We start from the raw sequence: 20,792 nt of genomic DNA, 5'->3' as shown, positions 1-20,792 counted from the left end.
TCACACACTGGGTTGTCAGTGGTACCCCATTTGTGCATCATAGATTCAGTTTTTGCGTGTCGAGTTCTTACACAGTTTAATTGACACTATTTTTTGCAGGTAAGTTGCATTCCTAGGAGTTGTTGGTTGGGGTTTTCTGTGTTTTGGCAGTTAACATCACTGTTATTCATTCCACTTAGTTTTCTAGGATTTACGGCTGTCATGAACAGTTCCTTGAGCAAGTATTCTGTCTTTCCATACTGGAACTTTTGATTTCAAGCGATTTTCACGATGTTCATCTCATACTTTGTGTATATGTAGCAGTCATGGCGTTTCAGGGTGATATACAGCTATTTTTTGCCATTCCTGAATTGTTGTTTTCGGAATTCTGGTGGAGTAATATTTGACAGGATACGAAGCCTGGCTAGAGGAGTCGACTTTAACGTCCATGTTATTATTCACATTGTTTTAGTGAGCTGGACGTCAATTTTCTTCGCGTGTGCTCCTATTCCACAAACGGCCACAGTACTCGGCCACCGAGTAGACCAGTGCCTGTGCTGCAGTTGTTGTTGTTGTTGTGGTCTTCAGTCCAGAGACTGGTTTGATGCAGCTCTCCATGCTACTTTATCCTGTGCAAGCCTCTTCATCTCCCAGTACCTACTGCAACCTACATCCTTCTGAATCTGCTTAGTGTATTCATCTCTTGGTCTCCCTCTACGATTTTTGCCCTCCACACTGCCCTTCAATACTAAATTGGTGATTCCTCGATGCCTCAAAACATGTCCTACCAACCGATCCCTTCTTCTGGTCAACTTGTGCCACAAACTTCTCTTCTCCCCAACCCTGTTCAACACTTCCTCATTAGTTATGTGATCTACCCATCTAATCTTCAGCATTCTTCTGTAGCACCACATTTCGAAGGCTTCTATTCTATTCTTGTCCAAACTATTTATCATCCACGTTTCACTTCCATACATGGCTACACTCCATACAAATACTTTCAGAAATGACTTCCTGACACTTAAATCTATACTCGATGTTAACAAATTTCTCTTCTTCAGAAACGCTTTCCTTGCCATTGCCAGTCTACATTTTATATCCTCTCTACTTCGACCATCATCAGTTATTTTGCTCCCCAAATAGCAAAACTCCTCTACTACTTTAAGTGTCTCATTTCCTAATGTAATTCCCTCAGCATCGCCCGACTTAATTCGACTACATTCCATTATCCTCGTTTTGCTTTTGTTGATGTTCATGTTATATCCTCCTTTCAAGAAACTGTCCATTCCATTCAACTGCTCTTCCAAGTCCTTTGCTGTCTCTGACAGAATTACAATGTCATCGGCGAACCTCAAAGTTTTTATTTCTTCTCCATGGATTTTAATACGTACTCCGAATTTTTCTTTTGTTTCCTTTACCGCTTGCTCAATATACAGATTGAATAACATTGGGGAGAGGCTACAACCATGTCTCACTCCTTTCCCAACCACTGCTTCCCTTTCATGTCCCTCGACTCTTATAACTGCCATCTGGTTTCTGTACAAATTGTAAATAGCCTTTCGCTCCCTGTATTTTACCCCTGCCACCTTTAGAATTTGAAAGAGAGTATTCCAGTCAACATTGTCAAAAGCTTTCTCTAAGTCTACAAATGCTAGGAACGTAGGTTTGCCTTTCCTTAATCTTTCCTCTAAGATAAGTCGTAAGGTCAGTATTGCCTCACGTGTTCCAGTATTTCTACGGAATCCAAACTGATCTTCCCCGAGGTCGGCTTCTACTAGTTTTTCCATTCGTCTGTAAAGAATTCGTGTTAGTATTTTACATCTGTGACTTATTAAACTGGTAGTTCGGTAATTTTCACATCTGTCAACACCTGCTTTCTTTGGGATTGAAATTATTATATTCTTCTTGAAGTCTGAGGGTATTTCGCCTGTCTCATACATCTTGCTCACCAGATGGTAGAGTTTTGTCAGAACTGGCTCTCCCAAGGCTGTCAGTAGTTCTAATGGAATGTTGTCTACTCCTGGGGCCTTGTTTCGACTTAGGTCTTTCAGTGCTCTGTCAAACTCTTCACGCAATATCGTATCTCCCATTTCATCTTCATCTACATCCTCTTCCATTTCCATAATATTTTCCGCAAGTACATCACTCTTGTATAGACCCTCTATATACTCCTTCCACCTTTCTGTTTTCCCTTTTTTGCTTAGAACTGGGTTTCCATCTGAGCTCTTGATGTCCATACAAGCGGTTCTCTTATCTCCAAAGGTCTCTTTAATTTTCCTATAGGCAGTATCTATCTTACCCCTAGTGAGATAAGCCTCTACATCCTTACATTAGTCCTCTAGCCATCCCTGCTTAGTCATTTTGCATTTACTGTCGATCTCATTTTTGAGACGTTTGTATTCCTTTTTGCCTCCTTCATTTACTGCATTTTTATATTTTCTCCTTTCATCAATTAAATTCAATATTTCTTCTGTTACCCAAGGATTTCTACTAGCCCTCGTCTTTTTACCTACTTGATCCTCTGCTGCCTTCACTACTTCATCCCTCAGAGCTACCCATTCTTCTGCTACTGTATTTCTTTCCCCCATTCCTGTCAATTGTTCCCTTATGCTCTCCCTGAAACTCTGTACAACCACTGGTTCTTTCAGTTTGTCCAGGTCCCATCTCCTTAAATTCCCACATTTTTGCAGTTTCTTCAGTTTTAATCTACAGGTCATAACCAATAGATTGTGGTCAGAGTCCACATCTGCCCCTGGAAATGTCTTACAATTTAAAACCTGGTTCCTAAATCTCTGTCTTACCATTATATAATCTATCTGATACCTTTTAGTATCTCCAGGGTTCTTCCATGTATACAACCTTCTTTCATGGTTCTTAAACCAAGTGTTAGCTATGACTAAGTTGTGCTCTGTGCAAAATTCTACGAGGCGGCTTCCTCTTTCATTTCTTAGCCCCAATCCATATTCACCTACTACGTTTCCCTCTCTCCCTTTTCCTACACTCGAATTCCAGTCGCCCATGACTATTAAATTTTTGTCTCCCTTCACTACCTGAATAATTTCTTTTATTTCATCATACATTTCTTCAATTTCTTCGTCATCTGCAGAGCTAGTTAGCATATAAACTTGTACTACTGTAGTAGGTGTGGGCTTCGTATCTATCTTGGCCACAATAATGCGTTCACTATGCTGTTTGTAGTAGCTTACCCGCATTCCTATTTTCCTCTTCATTATTAAACCTACTCCTGCATTACCCCTGATTGATTTTGTGTTTATAACCCTGTATTCACCTGACCAAAAGTCTTGTTCCTCCTGCCACCGAACTTCACTAATTCCCACTATATCTAACTTTAACCTATCCATTTCCCTTTTTAAATTTTCTAACCTACCTGCCCGATTAAGGGATCTGACATTCCACGCTCCGATCCGTAGAACGCCAGTTTTCTTTCTGCTGATAACGACATCCTCTTGAGTAGTCCCCGCCCGGAGATCCGAATGGGGGACTATTTTACCTCCGGAATATTTTACCCAAGAGGACGTCATCATCATTTAATCATACAGCAAAGCTGCATGCCCTCGGGAAAAATTACGGATGTAGTTTCCCCTTGCTTTCAGCCATTCGCATTACCAGCACAGCAAGGCCGTTTTGGTTAATGTTGCAAGGCCAGATCAGTCAATCATCCAGACTGTTGCCCTTGCAACTACTGAAAAGACTGCTGCCCCTCTTCAGGAACCACATGTTTGTCTGGCCTCTCAACTGATACCCCTCCGTTGTGGTTGTACCTACGGTACGGCTATCTGTATCGCTGAGGCACGCAAGCCACCCCACCAACGGCAAGGTCCATGGTTCATGGGGGGCTGCAGTGCGTAGTTTAATTGCATCTGCTCCCCACGTGGTACCCACTAATTTCCAGATGATATTATTTCGAGTTTTCAATTTATGGCTAGTTAGTTCAACGTAGTTTTTGAAGGTAAGTGACATGTCAAGAGTTTAGATCAGATATTTTTGATATTTGCTGTGTTTGATTTTCACTCCATAGAAGGTTATGTTCAGTTCGGTCTGCCAGTCGGTTATTTAAATGAAAGGCGCAAGTCTCTGTTTTCTTTGGATTTGTGCACAGCCTCCATTTTTTGTAGCACTGGTTTAGTACTTCTAGATCAGCTGTTAAAGTTGCTTCTCCTTTTTCTAGCCACTTGTTTTGAGTGGTTATAGCCAAATCATTGGCGTAGCAAAACTTACTTGACCTAATACCTGGTATTTCACTGGTGTAAACATTAAAAGGGAGTAGAGATGATACTAATCCTTGAGGGGTACCGCTTTTTATTCTTTATGATTTCCTGCTTTGTGACTCAAGAGTGGATTCTTCGTTGCGCCAATACCAGATAAATTGTATTTATTGGTGCTCTAATTATCTGCGATCTGCTGGACAAATACAGTTCACTAGATGGTGTACTTCTGGACGAGAAAGTCCTCAGAAGGTCGGGGAGCCATGACTGCTGTATCTAAGGGTAAGGTGTCCACTGCTTCTTCTCCTTTGGTATTCATGAGGAAACAGATCACTGGTGACGAATGGGCTTCTGAGCCTTGGCCCAGCAATAGCTGGAGATGGATATTGGAATTTGCTTGTTGAGCTTTGGTATGGTACTTGATGTCTTAGGAGTACTCAGAAAAAAAATGTCAACCTCTGGAGATGCTGCACCATCCTGGTTGGAATATTCGAGACAGTCTTGGACAATGGTAAGAGAGGCTAATGATCACTTAGGAATGTAAACTATCTGCTATACCCATAAACATGGAATTTCTTGAGGGTAAAAACAACAGGCATATCATTCTTATCTAGCTGGCTCTAGCTGTGCTGTGCCTGCGTTAATGTTTTGAAGATGAAATCTATAGTGCCTTCCAACCCGCTGACTTTATGAGACCAGCAGCACACAAGTGGTAGTGTCATGTGTCAGCGGACACAATCAATGACTAGGATGTGTCATAGGCTCTAAGGCGTGGTGGATAAAAAAGAGCGTGTTTTAGATCCCAGAAGGCGTTGTCACAAGTGAGAGTCCAATTACACTTGCATTTTTCCACAATAGCTGAATGAAGGTTTTCCACTATGGCTGTAGTATGGGCGACGAATTTCCTACGGTAATTGAGTTGTCCCAACACAGATTGGAGCTGTATAGTGTCTTTAGAGGTCAGAAGTTTCTGGACAGCTTGAATGTATCGCAGCATGGGTCATATCCCTGACTCACTTAGGATTTGTCCCAAATATTCGACCTGTCTTTTAAAAAACAGAGTTTGTCCTTGTTGAGCTGGAAATAAAAAAAGGCTTCTAGGTTAGTCGCTAACTCCTGTGCATTTTTACCTATACCAATAATTATCATTTTGTGGATGTTGTCGTCTAGATAGTTGTTTATTCCGAACAAATCTGATGTTAGATTTTCTCAGTATCATTGAAAAATGCCAAGAGGAAACCTGTTATAGCGCAGAAGACCAAAAGGATTGTTGATCACCAAAATGCTCTTGACGCCTTACCTAAGAGGAGTTGAAGGGATCTGGCACCGGCAAGAAGCGCCTGGATGTCTTCAACTCTTGGGACAGGGTAGACACTGATGATTGACTGGGCATTCATCAGGGGCTCGAAGTCTCTGCAACCCATTTAGTTTTTTCAGGGCTACGAATGGAATGACTCACTGACTGTTAGGGGCTGCTGTCAAGATATTCTCATCTTGCAAGCGTTGAAAGTCTTTCTGACGCTTATCCCTGGGTGCAAAAGGTAAGTTGCACACCTTAAAGAAGTTGTGTGTAGCCAACAGAATTACGATGACATAAGCCTCAAACCGTGTGACATTGCTAGAAGGCTCTAAAAAAAACAAATTCGTTACTAGAAGACTAGACTAGGTACTGGCTGAAGTAAGATTGTGAAAACGGGTCGTGAGTTGTGCTTCGGTAGCTCAGTTGGTAGAGCACTTGTCCGCTAAAGGCAAAGGTCCCAAGTTCGAGTCTCGGTCCGGCACGCACTTTTAGTCTGCCAAAAAGTTTCAAATTCGTTATTTGTTGCACAAGTCTCATAAACGCAAGCTGGCCACAGGTGGATGGATACTGTTGGTGGAGTCATATACTACTAGACAATTGGTGTTGAAAACGTCCAAACCAAGAAGATTCGTAGCCACAAGGATGCTTGCCATGAAGGCAAATGACAGGTACTCTCCTTTGAGTTCAATGATGTCATCGTTGTAATTTCAGAGTTGCTTGGAAAATGCCTGAAGTCGAGGGGATCCCAGGTGACGGTACGTCTCAATCAACGATGATCACTGAAGAACATGTATTGGGTCGGTGTGAGGGATGGTGATTAGGGAGGGTGGCAAATACTTAGGAGGATCCTGCAACGCTGCCGAGGATCTAAGAGACAGTTCTAAGGCTGTAATGATGGGGAGGATCGTATCCAATGCTGATCCTTGAACTTGAGGAGGTTATTGTAGAGTCCTTCGTCTGGCAAGAGGATGACGATAGTGTCCTGGACTAGGGATGCTGCATACAATTGTTTACACTAAGGGGTTGCACACTGGAACCTACAGTCTCTGGGTACTCTTTACCTGTAAGATTGCACCTGAGGTTATGGCAGCTGAAAAACTTGTGACGGGCAGCCTCAACATACACTTGAGGAACAAAATGTTCTGGGGGCATGACTTCAAATTTTCATACGGGAGGGCACGGGGCTTGACCTCTGGGTTGAGCTGCTGCCGTTAGTTGTATATTTCAGGGCCTGCATACGCCAAAAAGAACACGTCCTGCTGAGTGTCACTTGTGACATCCTGAGCCAGAAAATGTTGCTCCATTCGGTGTCAAAAATTAAAGCAACAAACGGAAATGTTGCAAGGTTGCGTTTATTTTGCAACAAAACACAGTAAACAGGTGATACTAAAGTAGAAACAATGTAAAGAACACAGAACGTAAACAACTGCAACCTGCATAACAGTACACAAAAATGTTCTTCGTTCTTTCCAACTTAGCGGATTTGCACACACATTCAGACAACTGGTTAATGTGTTCAGCACGGGGTATTACCATGTCTGGCTGCAATACAGGCGAGTGATGTCATCAGTCCACGTTGAGGCAATAACGCCCATTCGTCCTGCAGAGCTGCTCGCAAATCTTACAGAGCGGTTGGTGGATGCTAAAGTGATGCGACCAGTCTCCCTAGTGCATCCCAGACATGCTCTAAGGGATTCAAGTTGGGAGAGCGAGTAGGCCACGCCATGCATGCAGGATCTTTCGTCTCCAAGAAAACATCAAACACCCGTGCTCTATGAAATCGACCACTATTGTCCATTAATACGAAGTCTGGGACCACACGACCCCGCAACAACCGCACATGAGGTCCCAAAATCTCGTCGTGATACCTGACAGCAGTTAAACCTTGCCGATTGACCCTACACTGCCCATCCTCCTCGATATTCGTCTCTTTTAACACTGTTTGTATTCGAAAATCGAGTTTCACGTTCTCTCCAGATGCGAATGCGTCGAGAATCACTGTCCAGACCAAATCGGGACTCATCTGCGAAAAGAACATTGGCCTACTGTTCGTCCGTCCAGGTGGCACGTTCACGACTCTAAACGTTTCTTCTGTAACACGTCACACATACACAAGATCTCCGACAATAAAGGCTACTCTGCTGAAACCTTCTGCACACAGTTTCTCTCGATACAACACGTCCAGTGGACGCTGCGAGGTCAGATGCCATTTGCAGTGCAGTATTGAGGCAGTACCGGCGTGCTCTTATGGCCAAATAACGATCTTCTCTTTTGATATCACATGTGGTCGTCCCTGCCCTAGTCTTCGGGATACTGTTTCGGTCTCTTATAAATTGTCACCACATCTCAGAAACAACAGAGCGATTCACATTAAGCCTTCTGTTCACATCAGTTTATGACCGTCCTGCTTCCATTCTTCTTACGGCCCTACACCACAGAGAGCCTGGTAGGCATCTTCTTTGTGCCATACTGCACCGTCTGTGACTGTACACACAGCGATTGTGCATGAGGGACTATCTGGCAAACACTACTCCGTTTGATAGATGCCCTGACGTCATCACTGACGTGGTTATCCGTTGACCGGAATGCCATCTTCCATGCAGAACACGATTGTACGGACATCTGTTGATATTTTGTATGATTATACCGTGAATTAGACACAACACGGGGAAATAGCGGTTTGTTGCTTTAACTTTGGACACCATTGTAGTTGCCCATGGCCGGAGCTTTTTGTTGAGTAGCTGGAATGCTGGAGGTGCCGTCCAAAATCATTTTAGCAGGGAACTGATGTAAAACAGGTGATTTGAGAGTTGAAGATGCGTCATGCAGATGTCAGCCGTTTCCTCAACCATCACTTGCATAGCTCTCTGCGTACTGTGGAGCAGCAGTAGTACCTATGCAGTAACGCCTGATAGGCTAGACATGCTGGAATGGAAGGTCAATATCAGTTCATTCTTTGTGTAAAAGTGATATGAAAGAAAACACTGTGTATCTGGACCGTAGCACAAGTGTGAAAAACTAAAAACTGTAGTCACCTGCAATCACATTGTCACCAACTGATATGTCACGCGTTGGTGGAGGTGTAATGAGAATACAGCCCAGGTAGATAATGCAGAACAAGTTCATTAAAGAGTACACAAACAAAAAGCTACTTCTTGGTGTAAGTTTTTACAAGAACAGTTCATGCTCAAGTTTTGGTTATCATTTCATCGACACAAGTCGATCCTGGCAATGTCTGAGGTAGTCACTGGCAGCTCCACGTTGTGGCGCAACTGGTGGTAGCATGACTTTGGAGACGCTGGTGATTTTCTTAGCGAGAGTTCTGTTGGGCACTACTGTGTTAGGCGCCTGGACCAGAGGAATCAAATGGGCTGGCACAGGTCGGCGCCGGCCTAAAAACCATGGCTGTGACAGGATCTAGTGTGAGAGGGGTTGTTGGTTAGGAGGTCGAACGGCCACACACAGCAAAGCTGACATTAGCATAGCGTTGAAGGGAGAGCTTTACAGGACGTGCAAGCGTGAATTAAGTAGGGGTGTGCTTCTCTGAGGAACCATCAGAAGACTTCGTCTGTCAGCCAGTACTTCCTTTGTAGGACCGCACTTAGATATATAAAAAAGACGTTGCAAACGGATTTTGTAGTTTGTAGTAAGTATCGCTTTACCATGTACGGACACAATGTAAGTATCATTTTAATACATATACGCTGCTGAATGTTTTCGTGTTTTGATGGTGTAGAGAATGATGTGACTATAAAACAGAGACATGTTGACTATCGTAATGCGCAATAGCTGGTCACAGATCATGTGGTTTTCTATAAGTTGAAGAGAGCAATGGCTGTAGGGATCAACGGTTGGTACAGTAAACAGATGTAAATAAATGTAACGTACTGTGCATTCACAGTGGAAAAAATACTGTACTGTTCTGTTACACAATTGTTGGAAACAGAACTACGATAAAAAAAGTACCTGCGAGTGATTTAAAGTAAAGTGTAAACCAAAGGGCACATGCTCAGCTGAGAGATATCTTAAGGAAGTATAATGCATAGGAAGTATAATGCATCAACGACATGAGTAGCTTACAAAACACGTGTTCGACTGATTTTTTAGTACCACTCGTGAGTCTGAAACCCTTACCAGGTCAGATTAGCAAAAACTCCGACGAAGAGGACACTAACGCACCTGTTTAGTTGGTGAAACTTCTTGGTATATGCTGCAAGAAAGGCGTTATGTATCGTGGAGAGGTTTCACTTTTTTTTAAATCCGAGGGAGTATGTTCCAGGCAGTATATGTGTCCTTCCTATCACACATAGCGCCTGAAATGACCACAAGCAGAAATTACAGCACACATGGTAAATTGATATGCAGGTATTATAGTCTGATTTCGATATTAACGATGGCACCAACAGGGAGCTTTATGGGCCATGGAATGATCTGTTACACATATCACATTATGCTGTAATCTAACCTTGGGTACATACTGAAGAGACTAAACTGCAATAGGAGTTTAGATTAGATTTAAGCAGATCCCTGTTAATTCATACAGATTAAGCAAATATCGAACTAGACTAACAAGGGACAATCCTATATAATAATCACGTAAAATTTCGCTTCAGAATCATTCAATCAAGCCGGCTGTGGAAATCGCATTAAGGATGCAGTGTACTGTACTTGTCTGAGCCAACTCCAGCCACAAATTGCGAAAACGAAACTGCAAATACATATATGCCATTGAAGCTATCGTCCTCACAGGTTTAGCGGCTGAAAAGGTCGTTCTCATATTCCATGTGCTAATAATCCCAGCCGATTAAACAATTCGTTTTAAACGACTTCCGTTCATAATCAAGATATTCGTTTGCAACAACAATAAAGAAGGCTCAAGGTTACACATTCAATACGTTGGAGATGATTCACAATCAGTGTATTTCTCTCAAGGTCAGCTGTATGTTGCCCTCTCATGAACTGGTAGTTCAGAGAACGAGTTGATATTCCGGCCACACAGTGTATAAAAGTGAGAAATTTATATACTGATGTTTTGTAAGTGTATTGAATGCAAACGTTAAAAGAAGTCTTCAGAAACAATAAATATCAAAAGTAAAAACAAAGGAGTCTTTTTCATTCGTGTTCTGTTTGAGTTATTGTAATTTCGTCTTACAAATCTTCAAAGGACACGAAGTATCAAAGAGCAGTCGAAATTTGCGTCGTGACGCAATTCCGAGGGATACCCCGGGCTAGAATTCCAAAACACATTTACAGTAGCAAAGCACTGTTGAGATCGCTAATGTATAACACTATAATTTTCGGTAAGCCTAGTAATTTAGTTGTGTTTCACAAACCACATTCACGATAAACGATATGATGTGATTTGTGTCGCTGAAACAAAAGATTACAGAGACATTTAAAATTTGTGTATTTTTACTGGGCATTTAGCGGATTGTAGCTAACTACTTGTTTCTACTCAAGAACTTCCCTATGGTCTAGAAGGGAAAAACAACGTAACGCACGTTTGAAAACTCTTCTGCTATCCGCAAGACAATTTGTTTCTAAAGTCAGATTATCAAAGATTATTACAGTTAAGAACTTCTCTACTTTCACTCCTTGGCAAACTTACACTCGTTAGAGTGAAGTACAGATCAGTGTTGCTTCAAGTACATTTTTTTGTATGTGTCTCTATACTCTCAGACTTCAATTAATTCCAAACAACAACTTTCATCAATGAAAACATATACTGTGAGGCTGTGGTAAATATTACCATTTCTCTAACTGATAACCGCAAGATGCATATATGTGAAACCCACACATAATTCAGACATTCTCTGAAACAGGAAAATAGGAATGCGGGTAAGCTACTACAAACAGCATAGTGAACGCATTATTGTGGCCAAGATAGATACGAAGCCCACACCTACTACAGTAGTACAAGTTTATATGCCAACTAGCTCTGCAGATGACGAAGAAATTTAAGAAATGTATGATCAAATAAAAGAAATTATTCAGATAGTGGAGGGAGACGAAAATTTAATAGTAATGGGTGACTGGAATTCGAGTGTAGGAAAAGGGAGAGAAGGAAACATAGTAGGTGAATATGGATTGGGGCTAAGAAATGAAAGAGGAAGCCGCCTAGTAGAATTTTGTACAGAGCACAACTTAATCATAGGTAACACTTGGTTTAAGAATCATGAAAGAAGGTTGTATACATGGAAGAACCCTGGAGATACTAAAAGGTATCAGATAGATTATATAATGGTAAGACAGAGATTTAGGAACCAGGTTTTAAGTTGTAAGACATTTCCAGGGGCAGATGTGGACTCTGACCACAATCTATTGGTTATGAACTGCAGATTAAAATTGAAGAAACTGCAAAAAGGAGGGAATTCAAGGAGATGGGACCTGGATAAACTGAAAGAACCAGAGGTTGTACAGAGTTTCAGGGAGAGCATAAGGGAACAATTGACAGGAATAGGGGAAAGAAATACAGTAGAAGAAGAATGGGTAGCTCTGAGGGATGAAGTAGTGAAGGCAGCAGAGGATAAAGTAGGTAAAAAGACGAGGGCTGCTAGAAATCGTTGGGTAACAGAAGAAATATTGGATTTAGTTGATGAAAGGAGAAAATATAAAAATGCAGTAAATGAAGCAGGCAAAAAGGAATACAAACGTCTCAAAAATGAGATCGACAGGAAGTGCAAAATGGCTAAACAGGGATGGCTAGAGGACAAATGTAAGGATGTAGAAGCTTATCTCACTAGGGGTAAGATAGATACTGCATACAGGAAAATTAGAGAGACCTTTGGAGAGAAGAGAACCACGTGTATGAATATCAAGAGCTCAGATGGCAACCCAGTTCTAAGCAAAGAAGGGAAGGCAGAAAGGTGGAAGGAGTATATAGAAGGTTTATACAAGGGTCATGTACTTGAGGACAATGTTATGGAAATGGAAGAGGATGTAGATGAAGACGAAATTGGTGATACGATACTGCGTGAAGAGTTTGACAGAGCACTGAAAGACCTGAGTCGAAACAAGGCCCCCGGAGTAGACAACATTCCATTAGAACTACTGACGGCCTTGGGAGAGCCAGTCATGACAAGACTCTACCAGCTGGTGAGCAAGATGTATGAGACAGGCGAAATACCCTCAGATTTCAAGAAGAATATAATAATTCCAATCCCAAAGAAAGCAGGTGCTGACAGATGTGAAAATTACCGAACTATCAGTTTAATAAGTCACAGCTGCAAAATACTAACGCGAATTCTTTACAGACGAATGGAAAAACTGGTAGATGCGGACCTCGGGGAGGATCAGTTTGGATTCCGTCGAAATGTTGGAACACGTGAGGCAATACTGACCTTACGACTTATCTTAGAAGAAAGATTAAGAAAAGGCAAACCTACGTTACTAGCATTTGTAGACTTAGAGAAAGCTTTTGACAATGTTGACTGGAATACTCTTTTTCAAATTCTAAAGGTGGCAGGGGTAAAATACAGGGAGCGAAAGGCTATTTACAATTTGTACAGAAACCAGATGGCAGTCATAAGAGTCGAGGGGCATGAAAGGGAAGCAGTGGTTGGAAAAGGAGTGAGACAGGGTTGTAGCCTCTCCCCGATGTTATTCAATCTGTATATTGAGCAAGCAGTAAAGGAAACAAAAGAAAAATTTGGAGTAGGTATTAAAATTCATGGAGACGAAGTAAAAACTTTGAGGTTCGCCGATGACATTGTAATTCTGTCAGAGACGGCAAAGGACTTGGAAGAGCAGTTGAACGGTATGGATAGTGTCTTGAAAGGAGGACATAAGATGAACATCAACAAAAGCAAAACGAGGGTAATGGAATGTAGTCGAATTAAGTCGGGTGATGCTGAGGGAATTAGATTAGGAAATGAGACACTTAAAGTAGTAAAGGAGTTTTGCTATTTAGGAAGTAAAATAACTGATGATGGTCGAAGTAGAGAGGATATAAAATGTAGACTGGCAATGGCAAGGAAAGCGTTTCTGAAGAAGAGAAATTTGTTAACATCGAATGTAGATTTAAGTGTCAGGAAGTCATTTCTGAAAATATTTGTTTGGAGTGTAGCCATGTATGGAAGTGAAACATGGACGATAACTAGTTTGGACAAGAAGAGAATAGAAGCTTTCGAAATGTGGTGGTACAGAAGAATACTGAAGATAAGGTGGATAGATCACGTAACTAATGAGGAGGTATTGAATAGGATTGGGGAGAAGAGAAGTTTGTGGCACAACTTGACTAGAAGAAGGGATCGGTTGGTAGGTCATGTTTTGAGGCATCAAGGGATCACAAATTTAGCATTGGAGGGCAGTGTGGAGGGTAAAAATCGTAGAGGGAGACCGAGAGATGAGTACACTAAGCAGATTCAGAAGGATGTAGGTTGCAGTAGGTACTGGGAGATGAAGAAGCTTGCACTGGATAGAGTAGCATGGAGAGCTGCATCAAACCAGTCTCAGGACTGAAGACCACAACAACAACAACAAATCTGAAACAGGGACTTAACGAAATGTATTGAGGTCGAGATGCGGAGCATCGCGCGTTTCAAATAGTTTTTTTCTTTTATTATCAAACCCTCGTAAGTGAACTAAATTTCTGTCAAATATTGTGGTTTCAGAGTATATTACGTGATAATGTAATATGTAAGAGTTACTGACTGATTTGGATTTCAGGCAAGTCGTTGTTCCAGGGAATTCCTAAAGAAAAAATGATGTAAAGTACATTTGAAATCACTTCTGCTATCTGTCGGGCAATTTGGTTTTAAGGTCAAATGATCAAAAGAGCGTTATAGTTACGAATTTCACTACATTCATTCCTGGGCAAAATTAAACTCGTTAGATAAGAACACATCAGTTTTGCTTCTAGCACTATGTTTTTGTGACGAAGTAGGTGAGGAGTGAGGTTGCTTTAACTCTTGAAGGGGACTGATGACCATGGTATCTAGATGAATTGTAGAATTCATAATCTTGATGCTATTTTAATTTAATCTGCAAAGATAACCTGAACCTATAGCCACTATCAAGACGTAAACGACTAAGTGTCCTCTGTTCAGCACTGTGATAAGATGAACGTAAAATCAAAACAGGTTATTTGTGGAAATAAAATAACATGTGACAAATGTGTGATCGAAAGAGTTTGTGACTGACTGGGTAGGTGGGCTGAAGAATGTGATAAATGACTGGTAACTATACTGAGTACTTCTTTACTCCCAACAGGCAGATGGATGTTTTCAGAATAGCCCATATCAACAATCATTTTTTTCAGACATGTATTCAAACGATTTTTTCTAGTTTTTATCACTATTATCCATTATAATAATAGGATGCACATTATTAACACTTTATATACCAAGGATGGATAGACGAATGGATTTAAAATTATTGGGCGCCCTTTCACGAGATCGTGGTAGTGCTGAATGGCAGTACTCTTGTTAAAACGAAAAGCAAAGGCTACAGCAATAGGATATGTCACATACAATTTCTAGTAGATCTAAACATATCGTTGGTATATGTTAAAAGAATTAATTAAACAGTGGAACTCAGTAAGAAGGCTGGTTGAACACGGAACCAAAAAGACGGGGCAGCCGCTAAAAGCACCTTAAAACTTTCATCCATTTAAACTGGGCACGAGTTCTGACGCCACATAAAATGAGAACAATTTTCGTGTTATTGTTTTGTCACCGGCTAAAATTATTTTGACTCCAAAAAAGCTTTGTACAAAATAAATAACATTGTCAATAACAGATTGTTGCCGATCTAAACCCATATTGATGTTTAGTGAAGATTATTAGTTTTATGTCAACCACATACAAATTTACTGTTGTATGCAATATTCATTTATTTCGGAAAATATACGAAACAGAGAAACTAGACGACAGCTGTTATTAGTACTGAATTTGTTACCCTTACTGAAAAAATATCACTATAAAAACCATTTTATTAATGTGCAAAGAATGTGCGATATTTATCTCTACCATATCTGAATCACAAAATTTGGCAAGTGATAAATGTCTACCGGCTTTCACTTTTGTCACTGATTTAATGACGTCGTGCACGCCTACTTTTTTCGATGTACATGTTGACATTGTATTTGTAAAGTTTTGTGGAAACGAATTAGCTCAAAAGGTGTTGAGAGTCATCTCTGGATGCAGATTTCTGATTACTTGGATTTGAGGAACTGGATTTTACAGCACTAACGAAGAGGGATTCAATTCATATGGAATAATATTACCGTCGTTCACACATTTTTCACAGTTTATATCTCTGCCTCATTCCGTATCTTATATTTATCATGGGAGGTTTCAATGCACTCATAACTTACCCTACTTTTGACTTATCTAATTTCTGATTTATATTGTCTTGGAAGCGGGGAAAAAAGTCTTGACAGACAGCTAATACCAACACATTTGTTTGCTGTTCCTGGTGTTAATTTCTATTTTGCTTTGTAAATAACTACGTTTCTCAATTCGTAGATTTATGACAAACTAACGGTGGGCAGTTTGTTTCGAGACGTAACCGAAATGCTTTGCGATATTTAGTTTATTGCTGCTGAATGCATGACACAGTATAAAGGAAAAAAAGTAATGATGTGAAATGATTGTTTGAACTCATTTTCGAGCAGATAACATTTTTCAGGACTATGAATTGTGAAAATGTATGTAAATTCTTTCGGAATAACTAGGACCAACTTTTCCTAACAGCGAACTTCACCTTCGGATGCACGTAGAGAGTTTATTGACGATGTTATATTCATAGGATTGCCATAGCTGCTAGCAGTATGATACATACATTTTTGTTTATGACCTTTTTTGCTAGCTTACCGAACGTAAATCTGTAACAAAATCCAACTTTTTCCATCAGTGCCGTTATTAATCTCACAGAAAACTACTCATTTGAAAAACAATTTTAAAAGCCTTACTGTTCAAATGATATAACATGAGAACAGATTTTTTTAAATGTCCTTGTCCTTCTGATGACAAGAAGAAAATTCTAAATTCATTTACTACATCTTTGTTAGTTGAGCCGTAGTTGTACTTTCTACGACTTAGACGGAGGAAACCTGACTGCAGTTTCAGCAGTTCGAAGTAATCTCCATCTCTTTTTTTCTATCGCAATTTGCCCGCAATAGCCTGCTAACGACATTGCCTCCATGTAGACACACAAGTGAACTACTGCGACTGCAATTTTTTCTCGCTCCGACTGATAGTGAACTGTAGAGGGAGAGTTACAGTTGATTACGTATTTCTTTATAGTCGACATTTCGAATAGACAGCTACTAATCGTAAGTTCATATATTACTGAAGGATTTAGCAGGCAGTCGGATCAAGTGCCATTTGCGTCTGGCTTACACCGCCAGGTAGTAATGTGTGGGGCCAATGCAAAGAATACAATTTTCTATACAGCTGCGCACAATTGACGCTCTTTTACTTCGAAAATAACCGTCAGAATGCTCGCGCCTACTTCTTTCTGCAGGAAGCGGTCATGATTAAGCCAGATGATTCGCACTTCTTCTCCTTAGTGACTTCTAGCAGTTAACGATCGGTATCCCGATTTACTTTCCCTTAGACATTTCGACATAACATTTTGACAGAGAGTTCCAAGCCATCTCAACACATACAAGCTACCCCAAAATGGGTATATCACTATTTTACTTAAGTATTTGTTACACATTTTACCTTCAGACTGTAGCTCGATGCATGAAAAATCGGCGAATTTCAGCCGCAGTCGCGGCTGCTTCTTCAGCAGGCATTCTGGTATGCAGAGCTTCTGTAGCACAAATTCCAGAAGGAACAGCTGTTCCCGAAGACGATCGCCACGCGACATTCTGGCAAAACCCAACTTCCGTGCTCCAAGGTAATAGCGATAATTTAGAAAATATTGAAAACCAGGACTTTTTTGTGTGTGGAAACTGTAGTTGTTCACATTTTCAATTTCTATTTTCTTGCCAAATGTTGTTGGGGAGGTGTGTTATTGCCTGGTAATTTTAATGTAATGGAATACGAAAAGTAGGTTATGATACAAACATTTTGGAGGAATATCTCTGTCAATTGTTACAAAAGATGCTACATTTGTGGATAATATTTTATTGGAAACATGTCTGAATAGATCCGAAAATACAAACACAAATTGTAATCCAGAAACACTTTCCACAAAGACCGAGTACATTGTCATAGTGAATGGCAAGAACATTTTTGCTACAAGTCAACTGAGTTTCGTTTCTTGTCTATCATTCTCCATGATTACGGTGAATTTGTACGCCAGTTGCTGCACGGAAGCGTGTGATGTACCAAGTACCTATTTTTCGATATGATAATTAAAGATTCCGTCGTTGCTCATAACTTTCCCACGCCATAGTTCTCGCGTGGTAATAGAGCACCAACTGTTTGGCGTAAAAGGACAAATGAAGTAAGGAGAATGACGACCAGAATTGTTAGCGAAAGTGAATATGGCAAGCGCAACTATGGTACAAGGAGATGTCGATAATCTACAGCATATCGTTTTCAGTACAGTTTTGAAACATGAAACGTTGAAGCTGATGAAACTTAACATAAACAGCTTTCCTACGGTGTTATATTGTTCTTAGTGTGAATTCCTCACAGCATTGCATTGCAACCAGCTTTGCATAAATGTTATCAGCGCTATACACCCCTTTCAACACTTTTCTTAAATCACTGAATGATCAGGAGTATTTATCCTAAAATTCCACAAAGTAAAGAACATACAACTAGGCGCAAGACTGCAACTACCATTACAGAATGGTGATATACCGTACAAAAATTTTCCTATTCTTCAGATGACAGTCTCAAATGAACCACATGTTAATTTCCAAGAAGTCAATTTATTCTGCAATGTTATACAGAAATTTTAGTTGATATTTTTTATGGTAGCCAAAAAATGTTTGGTAGGCCAGTTTCGCCTGTTTGTAAGGCTCGGCGGTTAAAAAGAAGGTCGTGCTGTCACCAAATACTGTAACTTTCAGTTATAAACGGAGTTCCGCATAAACAATGACTACCCTGTTCTTTGCAATGCTAATAAATTTACATTGGGGGAGGAAGTGTATAACTGGGTGGTAACGATGGCAATGGTAAAGTACGACAGATAGTCGTCATCAGTGATGGATGAACTTTAACTTAATTCGTGGCAACCCTACACTGGAATCAATTAGGAGTTAAGGCATGATGGCTGTCAGTGGAACAGTTGCAATGGAGGATATTGTTTATCACATATCAAGTGAGAGCTGAAAAACATTTTTCCAACTTCAGAACAGGACAGTGGCTCCCAACCTGGGGGTAATTACACCACAAGAAGTAAAAAAAAAAAAAAAAAAAAAAAAAAAAAAAAAAAAAAAAAAAAAATTAATCTGGTGAATAAAAACAGATGGGTTTGATTGTGTTTCGGTGACGAGCGTAAATTATTTTCATTAGTATTATCACTATTTTGTAATACTGATTACATAATTTACCAATAATTACACTTCTTTCAATATCAGCATGAACGGGGTGGGCGGCGGGGGGGGGGGGGGGGGGGGGGGGGGCATCTGAGTTGGGGATTGGCATTAACGTGTGACGCAACATAGTGGAGGTTACAGATTGTAAAATGAATGTATGAGCAGCATTTACCTCATATTTCTTGTATTTTGTACCATGCATCTACGACAGTAAAACTGAACACGTGCGTTAACATGTTTAAATACCTCATGAAAATGCTTTCTCCTAGTTACAAATAATTCCCACAACGGACCAGACATTGCTTTATTATATACTCCGCACCAGGTAAACGAACTAATACTACATATAATAATTACGTTGTTAAAGAACCTATACAACAATTATTAGTAGTAATATTATCGTGGTACTGTGCAAAGATCGCTGTACCACACCAAAGTCGACAACGTGAATCGATACCACAGACAGCGAGGACTCGCTATAAACTTCAGCCAAGTATTGCAGGCGCTCCAAAAGATCACGCTACAGTAGTCAAGATCATTATGTAAGTTTCGGATGAAATGTACTTTCGTAAATGTTGTATTTCACACTTCAAGAGTACGATTGTATGCTTGAAGAGATGCTTTCATCACTCTCCTGAGGCAAAGAACTTTCTCAACTTCAGCAAATCTTTTCATTCACTCATGTAATAAAGTGAACTAATGTTTCATCTGCTGTAGTTAAAAATGAGATTTCTCCCAGAGCACTCATAGTACTCAAGTGCAGTGACCAGACGATTGTAGTTTCATCTGGTCACAAAAATCATTAGTGCTAGCCACTAGGCTAAAGCATTGACAACCAGAAGTCTTACAGTTTTTGTCAGTTAAGAAGTAGGGAGTCTAGCATTCAAGAGATTTACTAACAATAAGTATAGTGTAGACATTTGTACTTGGTTAGATGTGCAAGGTGTGGGTTAACAAGTGTAGCTAGGAAGAGAAATGTTGGAGAGGAAGCAGAAAATGTAGGCTTTCACAGCCGGTATTTGCGATATTGCTGATATTTCTTTTATGGTCGTCAGGCCTTGATCCAAGGTATTATTCTCTGTCTAACGTTTCGTCTTCCAATGATAGAGACATCACCAGAGACTTTAACGACACAGAAACCATTTACAGAGTCAAACGAGCTCAGAAAGCCGAACTGTTTGTATGTATCCATGCAACGATCGGCTTGTGGCGTCATGAGACCACTGATTTAGGCCACGTCCTACACGGGTGGCGGAAGCGGCCGACATCTGGATGCGCACCTTATCAGCGACAAACAGCAGCGCGATTCGGGTCTTTGAAGTGCTGTTCGAATTCCTAGCGGTCGACCTCATGGATGCCTTGCGTTCTTATGGCACCGTTCACAGTCATAGAGCTGAACAGTGGGCACAGTTTCGAATATACCTGGTCCTCAATGGCATCTGTCACATAACTATAGATCTCCATCGTTACGTGCCATGCTACCTCCAGATACGTGGCTGCCATCCTGTCATCATTCATGACGCCCAACTGCAGGATGTGGCAAGGAAGGGCATGTTCGATCAGCGTCACATTACACAACCTCAAGCCTCTGAAGTGACGCCTGCAGCCCAACAGATGTCGCTTCCAGTCTCCTACGCGATGGCTCCCATTTGCCTGAAATTTTGCAGCACTGCCTCGATGTTGTACTGGCTCTCTTATCAGACATCACCAATACAACCGTTACATAACTTCCACAGCAAGAATCGGCCTGTCGACACCACCAACACAGCTGCCTTGGAAGCCTATCATCCCTCAGCGGACCTGATGGAGTTAACATCAACAATAGTACCAGTGACAGCCTTTGCTT

General features: G+C 40.8%; 1 protein-coding gene across 2 annotated transcripts in view; it reads right to left on the bottom strand.

Moving 5' to 3' along the window:
- LOC126338779 (uncharacterized) overlaps positions 1-17,518 on the bottom strand; it is a 224,180-nt gene extending 206,662 nt beyond the window's left edge. Inside the window, exon 1 of one of the 2 annotated variants that reach the window (XM_050001582.1) lies at positions 17,175-17,518. In XM_050001582.1, coding sequence (XP_049857539.1) covers positions 17,175-17,322 — 148 coding nt within the window. In that variant the 5' untranslated portion in view covers positions 17,323-17,518. The remainder of the gene's footprint in view (positions 1-17,174) is intronic. The other variant, XM_050001583.1, reaches the window with a different exon arrangement.
- Between the last annotated feature and the right edge of the window lie 3,274 nt (positions 17,519-20,792).

Source organism: Schistocerca gregaria, chromosome 1 (genome assembly GCF_023897955.1).
Source record: "Schistocerca gregaria isolate iqSchGreg1 chromosome 1, iqSchGreg1.2, whole genome shotgun sequence".
In the NCBI taxonomy this organism is placed as follows: domain Eukaryota; kingdom Metazoa; phylum Arthropoda; class Insecta; order Orthoptera; family Acrididae; genus Schistocerca; species Schistocerca gregaria.
The sequence above is the reverse complement of the archived record's forward strand: the minus strand, read 5'-3'. Positions and strand labels throughout refer to the sequence as shown.